The 13,523-nt window shown below is 42.9% G+C and overlaps 1 protein-coding gene and 1 long non-coding RNA gene across 5 annotated transcripts in view; one reads left to right on the forward strand and one right to left on the reverse strand.

Annotated features, from left to right (window-relative positions):
* Positions 1–13,523, reverse strand: part of LOC130273247 (ATP-binding cassette sub-family B member 5-like) — an 83,256-nt gene that overhangs the window by 33,197 nt on the left and 36,536 nt on the right. The window contains exons 2-9 of one of the 3 annotated variants that reach the window (XM_056519720.1): positions 13,200–13,324; positions 12,176–12,233; positions 9,929–10,079; positions 8,379–8,421; positions 8,102–8,293; positions 2,615–2,786; positions 916–1,040; positions 71–245 (exon numbers count right to left, since the gene is read on the reverse strand). In XM_056519720.1, the coding sequence (XP_056375695.1) occupies positions 71–245; positions 916–1,040; positions 2,615–2,786; positions 8,102–8,293; positions 8,379–8,421; positions 9,929–10,079; positions 12,176–12,233; positions 13,200–13,324 (1,041 nt within the window). Of the gene's footprint in view, positions 1–70; positions 246–915; positions 1,041–2,614; positions 2,787–8,101; positions 8,294–8,378; positions 8,422–8,529; positions 8,612–9,144; positions 9,339–9,928; positions 10,080–12,175; positions 12,234–13,199; positions 13,325–13,523 lie in introns of those variants that run through there. The other 2 variants (XM_056519722.1, XM_056519721.1) reach the window with 2 other exon arrangements.
* On the forward strand, positions 9,606–11,744 carry LOC130273248 (uncharacterized). Of its 2 annotated transcripts, none has more exons than XR_008843925.1 (4): positions 9,606–9,897; positions 9,980–10,174; positions 10,866–10,961; positions 11,619–11,744. It is a non-coding gene; the product is annotated as an uncharacterized LOC130273248 (long non-coding RNA). The 2 variants fall into 2 exon arrangements; XR_008843924.1 differs by having other exon boundaries at positions 10,866–10,938; positions 11,619–11,739.

Here is a 13,523-nt window from a genome sequence, read left to right on the forward strand (position 1 = left end):
AATTATTACACTTTTAACCCAGGAATGTGATTGTGCAAAACCATTTTTTTTATTAATGTTATACACTCACCAAAAGAACATTTCCAATGGTATATCCTTCATCTTCCAGTATTAAGACTGATCCATACCAAAATCCAAGTGCATAAGAGGCATAAATAATAAAGTACATAAAGCCCACAGCCAGCTGAGAAGTGATGGCCTTTTTTATTCCGATTTGTTTGGCCTCTCCCAAATTGTCTGTGTATCTGAGGATAAAAAAGCACATGGGCCCGAATTTATCAAGCTGCCAAAATCCTAAACTGTCTAGTTTTTCCATAACAACCAATCACGGCTCAGCTTAAAGGGGTACTCCACCCCTAGACATCTTATCCCCTATAGAAAGGATAGGGGATAAGATGTCAGATCGCTGGGTTCGCGCCGCTAGGGACCCCCGGGATCTTGGCTGCAGCACCCACCTGTTGCAGCTTCCGGCAGCGCTGGAGGCTCTCATCCTAACGCCTCACGACCACGGTGACGTGAGATCATGATGTTATGACTCCGCCCCATGTGACGTCACATGGGGGCGGAGTCGTGATGTCACAATCTCACGTCACCGTGGTCGTGAGGCGTTAGGATGAGAGCCTCCAGCGCTGCCGGAAGCTGCAACAGGTGGGTGCTGCAGCCAAGATCCCGGGGGTCCCTAGCGGCGGGACCCCCGCGATCCGACATCTTATCCCCTATCCTTTGGATAGGGGATAAGATGTCTAGGGGCGGAGTACCCCTTTAATGAGCACTGGTAAAGTGGAAGCTGAGCTGTAATTGATTGCTGTGAGCAAAACCAGTTTTGGTTTAAGGCAGATTGATAAGTCTGGGACAGTATTTTTAAACAAATTGTTATGTGTATCTAAAATTTGAGGTATTTAAGGGACATTATACCTTTGTATTTCTTTCTGCTGTCCTCCAAATGCCACCACAGTCCGAATCGAGGAAAGAACCTCCTCGGCCACAGCTCCAGCTTTTGCGTAAGCTGACAGCTCTTTACTAGTCAGTGATACCAACATCTAAAATATTAAATAGGGTTAGCACCATCATATTCAACAAACATTTGTAAAGCACTTTTTTCACAAGAGAATTAAAGCAATATGTGAAGGATGAATTTGGGGAAGCGTTTCTCTGCAGCGCTCTTTACAGTAAAAAATGACACATACCTAATCTTTATTTTGTAGGTCAATATGATTACAATTTATATAAGTTTTAATTTATTTTGACTACTTTTAAAAAATTATAGCTTTTTTGTAAGAAATTGGGTATGCTTAAAATTGTCCTCTTCTGACCCTTATAACAGTTAGGTTGTATGAGGGCAAATTGTTTGCGCCATAATTATACTATACTTTTTTTTTTCTGTACCATGATTGCTTAGAGGGTATTTTTTATTTTATTCATTCTTTACTAGTCTCCCTAGGGTTCTTGTATGAGGAATTATTAGATTCCTCATACAGATGAGTGCAGAACATCTATACTGAACTAATCCATAACTTCTGCGCCCTAATGGTAGAGCCTACCATAGGCAAACTCTATCAATAAAAGACAGCCATGGAAAGCTAGGTAAACCCCTGGTTACTGTGGCAACAGATCTCATGCCCAGGATTATCCTAGGCAAGAAATTCAAACCACTGCACCACCATTAACACTGTTAATGCTACTTCAGACACCAATGACAGCAGCATTTAAATAGCCACGCAGCATTGATCACCACTGCTGGCTATTAGCAGCGATCGTCACTGCTGGCTAATACTGGTGACCTCTGGCTATTGAAATCAGCTGTGGCAGTTCTGGCTCCCCGTACGGGAGATCGTGGGGGGTCCCAGTGTTTGGACCCCTCACGATCAGATAATTATCCCCTATCCTTTGGATAGGGGATACGTTGTCTAAGGCTGCAGTACTTCATTAAATCCTGAGCCCTCTCCATAGGTCCTTTACAGCATCAGGACATACATGTAGGTCCTAATGCATGAAGTAGTTAATGGTTTCTCCAGGATTAGAAAGAAAGGTAAGTTTTGTCCCCTAGAAATAGCTCCACACTTTACATGGGATGTGTCCAGTATTGGAGCATATCCCTAGTCAACTATATAGGACTGAGCTGCAATTTCTGACACAGCCGATGGACAACAGTTGCACACCTTTTAAGGCCGCAGTTAGACTTTTTGCATCCGTCAATTGTATTGTTGAAATGGATATGTTTTATCAATAAATGCAACTAGCTATATGATCCTATATGATTTTGAAGGATATAATAGTATGAACTGGATGGGTGCAAAAATCATGATTTGTCACATCAATGCTGCATATTGTGATGACGGGCATAGTACTTTGTAGAACTTTGTTTTCTTTTTTTTAAGCAAAACTTCATCAAGTTTCATGGCTTTAGAGTAACATTTCACAGATGTCTAGAAAAAGTATAATGGCCTATAGTATAAATAAAAAAATGCTGCTGTTTTAAATGTAATATCTAAGAATGTTAAAATTATGGGATGGACATTTTACATGAAGCACTTTGTCATCTTTTTCATATATTTAGCCTATTATTATATGTTTTAGTATATTAACCTCTTATTTACCGAATTAAATAGTTTACCTTGGAACTAAGAGCAGTAGAAATTGTCACCAGGGGACTTGTGGCCAGTATGACCAGGGAAAGTTTCCAGCCATAGACTAGTCCAATTATTAGTCCTCCTACAGAGGTTGTAACATTCTGCACAAGATGGCCGACTTTATCTCCTATTCCATCATTGATCTTGTTGACATCTCTACAAAAACAATTAGGGATGTTAATATTAATACTAGAGATGAGCGAATTTTTGAAAAATTTTATTCGGCCGATTCGTCGAATTTCCCCCCCAAAAAATTGGTTCTGTCCGAATTTATTTGCGGCAAATCTCAATTTAAAATGGCTATTTCTGGCCTACAGAGAGTCTCAATAGGGGTGTAGAACACCTTGCTTTGCTGTAACATGCATAGGGTGTGTGCGACATTAATGAACTAATACTGTTATTCAGTATGACATCCAGATTAGAGGCATCACTATTAGAATTACTGCCACAGAGTGTCACAATGACAGAGCCTTGAGGTGGCATCAGTATGAGGAGACCATATAGTGGCTGAATGACACAGCGTGGAGGTGTTTGGCAGCATGAGGACACCAAATAGTGGCTGAATGACACAGCGTGGAGGTGGCAGCAGCATGAGGAGACAATATAGTGTCTGAATGACACAGTGTGGAGGTTGCAGCAGCATGAGGAGACCATATAGTGGCTGAATGACCCAGCCTGAAGGAGGCAACAGCCTGACAAGACCATAGGGCCTCACAATTGAAAGGACTAAAGATATTTTTTAACATTTAAATTGAAGATTTCAAATACATGAACCTAAAAAGTTTTATTTAATGTGCCAGCAGCATGAGGAGACCACATGGCGGTACAGTGACACAGCCTGGAGGTGGCGGAAGCATGAGGAGACCATATATTGGCTGAATGACACAGCATGGAGTTGGTGGCAGCAAGAGGATACCATATAGTGGCTGAATGATACAGCCTGGAGGTAAGGAAAGCATGAGTAGACCATATAGTGGCTGAATGGCACAGCCTGGATTTGACAGCAGCAAGAGGAGACCATATAGTGGCTGAATGACACAGCCTGGAGATGGTAGAAGCATGAGTAGAGCATATAGTGGCTGACTGGCGCAGCCTGGAGTTGGCGGCAGCATGAGGAGACCATATCATGGCTGAATGACACAGCCTGGAGGTGGCGGAAGCATAAGGAGACCATATAGTGGCAGAATGAGACAGCCTAGAGGTGGCAGCAGCATGAGGAGAACATATGGTGGCAGAATGAGACAGCCTGGATGTGGCAGCAGGATGAGGAGACCATATGGTGGCAAAATGAAATAGCCTGGAGCTGGCATCAGCATGAGGAGAACATATGGTGGCAGTATCAGACAGCTTGGAGCTGGCATCAGCATGAGGAGAACATATGGTGGCAAGATGAGACAGCCTGGAGCTGGCAGCAGCATGAGGAGGACATATGGTGGCAAAATGAGACAGCCTGGAGGTGGCATCAGCAGCATCAGAAGTCCTGAAAGTGACTCGGTGACATAGTAGGGCGAAGGGTGGCAGTACCAGTACCCGGTGATGACGGTGGGTGAACTTGGCATCAGATGTGTGGCATCAGGCGGTTGGCACGATCAGAATAGTAGCTGAGGCAAGTAGGCAGAAGAAAACAGTCACTTTTGTAAAAGTATTGAGGATATGCATTACGTAAAACTTAACTTTTAATAATATCCTTAGGATAAAATATCTGTACCTAAAATTCTTTTGAAATCAAACAAAAGAAAAGGTGTGCAAAAAACACAATCTGCCACCTACACCACCAAGTATTGATGTGATACAAAGACCTCTAAAAGGTGGAAGGGAACAACGTATGGTTGTAACAAGTGGGGATATAAACTTCCCCTGTAAGGCCCTACTCTCGCATTATTAATTCCCTTCTTGGCAAGTGTTACTCGCCCTAAAAAGGGTGGCCCCACATAGGAACATCTGCCTATTTCCACCTACAAACACTTACTTGTGGTCTGATGCAGAGGAATGTCTGTAATTAGAGAGCAGCACCTAAAATATGTTTTTGCACCATCCATATTTGTGAAGTGTTGGTTTGGCACCATGGTCAATCTACTCTGATGCATCAGGCATTGGTGGGTGAAAATCCTGAATGATCCATGCCTGATTCATCTTCATAAAGTTCAGTCTCTTCACATTTTTTGTCGACAGACAAGTTCTCCTTGGGGTTACTATGGCCCTTGCCGCACAAAACACCTGCTCTAATGGCACACTACTGGAAAGGCAGGACAGCTTTTCCAGGACAAACTCTGCTAGTTGCGGCCACAAATCAAGTTTGGCTGCCCAGAATTCAAGCGAATCTTTGAGATGTGTTGGCATGTCAAGGTATGCCACCACCTGCTGGTTCAGGTCCTGCTCCAGGTCTACCTGCTGCTGATGAGTACCTTCACTATGTGGGTAAAGAAAGCTACTCATCAGTGACTGTAGACTCAGGCTGCTGCTGATGGAGCTGGTACTGCTCCTGCCACCCCAACCCTCCCCAGCAGCATTGGCAGTGGAAGGTGAGCACAGAGGGCCCCCGAGGTCAGACCTGCGAGAGGATGGATGATGGCGCAGATAGGAATCGGCCAACTGGCTATGTAGGATGTCTCTATAGTAGGTCAGTTTATCCTCGATCTCAGTGGCTGTAAAAAAGGCTGCCATTTTGTACTGGTAGCGAAGGTTCAATAAGGTGGAGAGCCAGAAGTCTTCCCGCTGCCGAATGGTGACAATTCGGCGGTCACTATGCAAGCAATTGAGCATGCATTGTGCCATTTGTGCAAGTGACTCGGAGAGACTCCCTGCCTCCATCTTCATTACATACTGCCACAATGTGTTTGTGTCCTCTGTATCGCTTTCCTCATAACCCTCTAGCTCCTCTGGCTCTCCTGTCAGATGACTAGAAAAACTGCCCATTTCACGAAACCTAAACTGTGCTCCACTGTGCCCCTCCCCCTCCTCCTATTCAGCCCCCACAGGGCTCATGTGGCCATGAGATGTAGGTGCCACGTCTCCAGTGCCCTGACCAGCCATTGTTTCCAACACGTGTTTTAAGAAATGAAGCAGTGGAATGACATCGTTCCTCCTGTAATCCTGGCGACTTACTAATAACTTGGCTTCCTCAAAGGGCCTGGGCAATCGGCAGGTGTCACATATGAGCTGCCACTGGTTGACATTGAAGTTACACAGGGGAGTCCCCCTATCGGCTTGGATCATCAAGAAATCGGTGATTGCTTTTCTCTGTTCGTATGGTCGGTCCAACATTTGGAGTGTCGAATTCCAACGTGTTGAAATGTCGCAAATCAGACTATGTTGGGGGATACCGTTCAGACTCTGCAGCTCAAGGAGGATGTGCTTTGCGGTGTACAAGTGGCTGAAGTGCATGCAAAGTTTCCTTCCCATTGTTAGGATGTCTTGCAGATGGGGGGGAACACTTCAAGAACCGCTTGACAACCAGATTGAACACGTGTGCCGTGCAGGATGCATGGCTCAGACGTCCTTGTCAAAGCGCATGGGTTCCCAATTCCAGTTTTAGTGGATTAAGCCATGGTTTGATTTCTTGATGAAGGACTTTTAGCAGTTCCTCCCCTGTGTGACTCCGTTCGCCAAGACAAACCATCTGAAGAGCAGTCTGACACTGATGTGCCTGCACACATAGTATGCTGGAGGAGCACTGAGACTTGTCCGTGCAGTGGAGGCTGAGGACACAGTGGAGGATATGGAGGCGGAGTCGCTCACTGTCACAGGACCATCGGCAAGAGAGTGTGGAGGCCGAAGCGGCGTGACCTGTCCAAGTTGCTGTTGTGGCTGTGCAGGAACCACATTCACCCAATGGGCCGTCCCTGACCGTAGTTACAGTCCACACGTCGGCGCTGCCGTTCATTTTGGTACACACCGACAGGCTCAGGGACTGGCCCAACTTCTGTTCCACTAAATTGTGCATGGCTAGGACTGACTTTTTCACAAACAAATGACAGCTTGGAACTCTCCACCTCGGCTGGGCACAAGCCATCAGTTCTCTGCAGCACCAGCAACTTGGACAGGAGCACATTCAGCTTCTGCGCCGTTGGACAAGTTGGCATATACTGTTGTCTCTTGGACATGGCTTCGCTGATGGATTTCTGGTGGAATGACTGACTCGAAGTAGGAGGAGCAGGAGCATCTGGTGCGACATAAGATGGGTATGACACACTAGATGATGCAACAGGTTGGAACTCTACATCAGAGCCATGGTTCTCCTGGCCGCAATATGGTGATGCTGTATATGTTGACGCACGGCCATGGTGCCAACATTGGGACCTGGCCACGCTTCACCTTCTGCCGACACATCTTGCATGTGCCCATGTTAACCTCCTGCGGATGCTTGATGAAAAACTGCCACACCGCCGAGTAGTTGTACTGCCGCCCACTCCAGGAACCCCTGTTTCAATATCTCTTGGGAAGGTAGGCTGCCGTGAATCAGGTGGTCTACCCGAGCATGTTTGGCTCCAGACTTTCCACTTTTGCCACCATGCTGACTGCCAACCATGCTACCACCTTGATGGCTCAGCTGCTGCCTCATGGGCAACCTGCAACTCTCTTCTCCTGATAATGATGAAGCCCTTTCTGCACCCGGGTCCCAAGTGCAATGCTTTATCATCATCGAGTTGTGTCTGCATGTCAGTGTCTACTTCAGGAGCCTGAACGCTCACAACACCAATTCCCACACCACTTTCCTCATCACTACTTGCCCTCCTAGCAGAGGAAGCAGCAGATGTCTCCTCCACTTCTTGGCTGCGCAGTAGCTGCTGATGTCTAGGGGCAGAGTACCCCTTTAATAGAGGACAATACACTCCGCTACAGTATTAGGCACTAATAGCAGGTGATTATGGCTTTTAGTGCTCTGCTCACCCTCTCTGGCTGGCTACTTTTAGCTTTCAGTTGTTGTACACACCAGTGCTGCAGCACACAATCGCTGTGTACTATACCCAAAATTGCACTTTCTCTCTCTAGGCTGGATTTGGGCTTGAGGTGAATAGCTGCTGTAAAAATGCTTTTCTGTGCAACACACAGCGCTCTCTGTCGCTTTCTCTCTGCAATAGAATGCTGATGTGAGTGGCCGCAAGATGGCTGCCGATTATATACGGCTGTGACATCACAGGGGTGGCTGGCTGCTGATAGGCTGCATGCTGTATGTGATTCAGGGTCATCCCGCCTACCCTTGTTCCCGTCTTCCCAGCATTCCTTGCCCCATGTCCTGATATGTGGAGCCGCCATCTTAGACGCCCTGGAGACTGGACCTCACTAAATGGAGTTTAATTAAGTGATTTGTGCGATCAAATTGCAGCAATATTCGCATTAGTTGCAAAGCAAATTTTTCCTGAAATTCGGAACGAATTTGGATTTTTCAGATTCAATTTGCTCATCTCTAATTAATATAACACTTATGCAAATGCTTAAAGAAGACTAAGATAGGACAATAATTCTCTTACTCTGTAAGACGAGTGTTAAGTTCTCCAGATTTCGTAATGTCGAACCAACTCATTTCTTGTGACAAAACTGAATGAAAAAACATTTTCCTCATCCTCCTTGTCTGTCTTGCTGCAGCTAAAACCCATAAAGAAACTTGGATGTAGCCACAGATAATAACAGCTAATCCTATGCCCACATAGAATAAGGAAAACCTGGTGATAGAAGAAATATCATAATAAATAAAAGTATTCTCTCATAACATAGTGTAGCAAAAATTACATAAATCAATATACTTACTCAGTCATCTGTTCAGGTAATGGTTTAAACTTCTGACACTCGGCTGTGGAGAGAGAACAATCTGTGTTATATTGTAATTCAGCTGTATTGTAATTCAATATGCTGAAGGTGAAAAATGTATTGTTTGGCCCCTGCCAGCAAATACTCGTACCCAGTAATCACTGTCACTAGGTTCTTGTCCCTGCTCCTTCTGCTGCCATGTTGCTTCCTCTGCTGCTGTTTTTCTTTTCCCCCTAGTAGGCATATGCAAGCCCTTGCTGTTATTTAAAGGGACAGTGTACATATCTAAACCTGCCCCTTCCAATCCCAGCTTGACATCTTCTATTTAAAGCAGCTCTGTCCACTCCCAAATGCTTGAGCAACATTGTAGTTTCTCATAAGTTCTTAGTAGCTGTCTGATTCTGAATCCTGTGTTTTGACCCATAGCTATTCTCCTGACTCCACTTCTGCCTGATCCCAACTCTCCTGATCCAGATTGCCAACCCTAAACCTGTATTTTCTGCCTCTACTCTTTTACCTTGCCTGACTATGCTACCTTGCCGCCAGCCAAAAACTCATGCCCAAATTTTGACCTGCCTTTGCCTGACTCTTTTGGCACCATGCACTGGTGACTCCTTGCCCAGAAGATACCCACACCAGAACCACTCTTGGGACACGACCTGGTAGCCTCAAAGAGCTTTGGCATTCTGGAGAAGGATGATGGGTGAAAAGTTAGAAAGTACATCAACTGTTGTCCTGAGCGTGGCCCAACATAGGGGGTCCATACCTGTTGTAAAAATAATTTCCAGCTGTAGTATAGGTAATAAATGTTAATTTTTTTTAGGGTTTAAGTGCTCGCTCTGCTGTACTCTTCTAGACTCACATGAAGCAGTGGTGCCCACCACTGCTTCATTTGAATTATTTGGAAATGTTCAGTCTAATGTGTTGCAGTTATGTTGTAACAGTCGCTTTACAACAGTGATCTCAAACTGTGGCCCTCCAAATGTTGCATAACTTCAACTCCTAGCATGCCCCAACAGCAGCTGCAGCCCATGACTGTCTAAGCATGCTGGGAGATGAAGTTGTACAACATCTGGAGGGCCACAGTTTGAGACCACTACTTAATGAAAAGACCCCTCACTTTGGCAAGCAATTCCCCCCCCCCCCCCCCCCCGACCTCTACTGGACCTTACTCCTTCACACAGCTCTAGTGTTAAATTAAAAAATTCTGTCTGCCAATACAGAGAGCTTATTATTTGCATTTTGGCTTCCCAGTTAACAACAGTTGATTGTTGGGGATCACATGTTGATGGGAAATTCACAATATGAAATGGATTTGTCTGTAATTTTTTCTTTTTATTCATTACAGGGATTTTCCTTTGAATACAAGTTTTCCCCTAGCCGCAGCAAGCGGAGCAGTGGATGTTCTCTATGGAAACTGCCAAAGATCGCCAAGACTGTTGGGTCCCCCCCTTCCCCACAAATAGATAGTTATCCTGTTTAAAAATCATAAACTATAAGCCGTACCATGTCAGTAAAGGTAATGAAGTACATAATAGCATAAGTCTTACTTGTATTTTGGATTGATGAGTTGAAACATACAATGCTGTCTGTCATTTCAGAAAACACAATAAGCATTAGCGGATGGCATATACCATTTCCTACAGCTCCAAGAAATCCCGCAATCATGTAAAAAATGTCCAGCCGACTTGCATAGCGAAACTAAGAAAAGAGAATAAACATGCAGTAATTTACAATTGTAGATTTCCCTTTATTAAAAAAAAAGATGGATTTTTGAGAACAGGGGCTGATTTCAGGTACAGTGCACCAAAAAAAAAAGAATACAAGTAGTGTCTTCTAAATAGGCTTTTTTGTGCACTTTTACTGTAAAATATTGTAAGCTAAAGTAACTAAACTATCATGAGTTTTTATGAGGTGCATCACTATTTATGCTTATTATATTAACTGTAGGTATCTAGCATTTTTTTTAACCAGATTTCTTCTTTGCAAGCTTTATTTCTAATTGTCTCTGAGCTATCTGCTATGAGGCTTGCGTTACCGCTGGCGGTTGCCGAACGGGGAGGAAAAACCAGGTAATTTTCATGGCACACACCGCAGATATCAAAGAACCACAGATGCCGTGGATTAGGCTTTAGTTCTTTTATTCACATAGACAACGTGTTTCGAGAGCGGCCCGCTCTCTTTTTCAAGTCCTTTACAGAAGTGACATAAAATCAGTACTTTATACATAAAATATTTGAAAAACCCCAAGTTTTGCCCGATGGGTGACGTAGTGCACTTGGAGCATCACATCCTGTTCACACAGGTAAGCAAATGTAGCCAATAAGAACATGGTATAGGTATATAAGATCCATAATATAACATCGCTAGAAAAATACGGTTAAAAAGGCATTCCGTTGATATAAAATGGAAACATTATCATGAAAAACATTTTGGAATATTATATTAACCATTTCGGTAGTTAAAATCTCGTTTTTTTTTTCTTAGAACAACAAGGGACAGAAAGGAAATGAGGAATGGGAAAAAAGGACACACATTCATCCACTAATGATATCATAAGGTACATTGGACTTTATAAGTTTGGTAAGAAAACTTGTATTTTTATTTTTTATTTTATAGAAAGTTAAGTATAAATATAAGTTCCAGAAGGCTAATTTTCAAGAAAGACCTGTGGTGCCGTGCCCTTTGGTATTGAGAGTCACTAGAGGGTCTCGAGTTCAAAACCCCTGATGGACTATCTGCTATGATGGCTCACATATACTGCACACACAAAGATAAGAATCCTTCTTTTCTCTAGTAAACCCTAAGAAGCAGCAGCATGGAAAGCATTATAGAACAGTTGTGAAAAGTCTAAGCAGTTAATCAAGCCCTGGGATGAGATCTATTACTCTCTCCTTACCACTCCCCTCTATAAACATTTGTATTGGCAGCATGTAATGCGTTCTCTCAGTGAGCTGCCAATCTGTATTACAGACATAGGACAGAAATAAGCAGTTTTTGGCAGTTGTTTATGGCAGTTTATCATTGGGGGGAGGGGGGGTAGCTTGATAAGTGTAGAAAGAAACAAAGTTTTTATATTGTATGGTACTATTGATTTATGCAAAGTTTGTTGAAACAAGACAGTGATCATTAAGTGTAAGCCTTGACATTGAGAAATTTCATTTTTTTTCTCTCCCTATACTTCATCTAGAAAAAAAATATATACCATTAATTAAAATATTTTTATATAATTTGTTTTAGGTGTATGTCATAAAACCTGAATTTTCAGCTGTTAAGAACACAGAGGTGATAAACAAAAGCATGTACACCAGCATATTGGTGCAATATTTGTTGTTCATCAGCTTTAAAAAAAAAATTAAATCAGACAAAACTACCTGAGTGTTGTACTCTGTCCGACAGGCAAATCGGGCTTAGCAAAAAGTGGGCGGGGCTTTGCATAAAATTGGTGTGGCTTAAATGCGCCAAATAGAAGCCAAAAAATAAGCCACACTGAAGAAGGTATAAACTAAAACTACACAGTCTAAAGATGAACCAGGTTTTTAAACAGTTTGTGCCACTTGTAAAGTGTAAAGCTAAGAATCACAAACTTTTTATTTATTTATTCCCCCAGCTAGGAGACCATCCCCCATGTGTGGTGATTTCGTAAGTTTTGCCATTTGGTGTAGAACATTATGTCTATAGGACAACATGTTCCAAGCGAACAGTTAACTTCACGTTTTTACAGCATTATTGGTTTGATTAATATTTTTTTTTTTGAAAACTGCAACTTTATAAATGCTCTCTGGGAATTCACTTACAATTTCAAAGGACCCAACTGCCTTTGGTTTTTCTTTTTGTTCATTTTCTTCATGATTCCTAGGACAGAAAAACATTGAATAAATTAGTAATCAGTTAGGTCAGTGGTCTCCAGATGTTGCAAAACTACAACTCCCAGCATGCCTGGAGAGCCATTGGCTATCTGGAGCATGCTGGGAGTTGTAGTTTTGCAACATCTGGAGGACCACAGTTTGGAGACCACTGATTTAGGGTGGATAGATAGATAGAAAGTCATTACATAACCTTGAATAAATACATTTCAGCACACTCCGCAGAGCACATTTGCATATTAGTATGAAAAACATTTCAAGTATTCCTACGACTATAGTTGAGAATGACCAGAACACATCAAGCACAGCAGATGGACTTGACCTGTTTTTGGGTGGAGCGTGTTATACTCTTTTTTTTGTTAAATGGGCACTGTCACTTGCAAAATATTTGATATGTTTTTTGACATGTTTTGATCGGACCGATGGCTAGAATGAGCTGGGAGAAGAGCGCGCTAAGAGGGGAGCGCGCTAAGAGGGGAGCGCGCTAAGAGGGGAGCGCGCTAAGCGAGACAAACTTACCATGTAAGTCTATGGGATTGTCTCTAGTGATTGGTCAGAGTCTGAAATCCCAAACCCTGAATGATCAAAACTTTTGACTTGTCCCTAGGACATGCATAAAGTTTTTTTTTAAGTGACAGGTACACTTTAAGGCAGTGATAAGAGTCAAAAAATTTACTTCACATCTATATATATATATATATATATATATATATATATATATATATGGGGAGATTTATCGACACTTGTCTAGAGGTAAAGTTGCTGAGTTGCCCATACCAACCAATCATATTCCTTCTTTCATTTTTCAGAGGCCTTTTCAAAAATGAAAGAAGCGATCTGATTGGTTGCTATGGGCAACTCAGCAACTTTTCTTCTGGACAGGTTTTGATAAAACTCCCCCATAGTCTTTATATGTGGATAGCAATGTGATTGTTACAATTTGTGTGCACTGTACCTGCGAGTGTCTTTCTCTTCTTCCAGTAGGTTTTCTGTGTTGGGATATTTATCATTCCCCTTTATTTCACTTTCATCTTTAACATCAGCCATGTTTTCACGTAAGTTGAGTAACCAAGAAAACCACTGTGTAGAATAAAAAGAAGTGTGAGAATTGATAAGATGATACTGCACTTCACCTTAGCGAAAAGGCTGATAATAAATCATATGAATTTATGGAATAATGGTATTAGTAGTCAGCTTACACTCTACATCCACAATACAGACACTAAAACATAGCTGTGACTGTATGGCTGGGGACCCCCGCGATCTCCGTGCTGCACCC

This window comes from Hyla sarda, chromosome 5, assembly GCF_029499605.1.
Source record: "Hyla sarda isolate aHylSar1 chromosome 5, aHylSar1.hap1, whole genome shotgun sequence".
NCBI classification, from domain to species: domain Eukaryota; kingdom Metazoa; phylum Chordata; class Amphibia; order Anura; family Hylidae; genus Hyla; species Hyla sarda.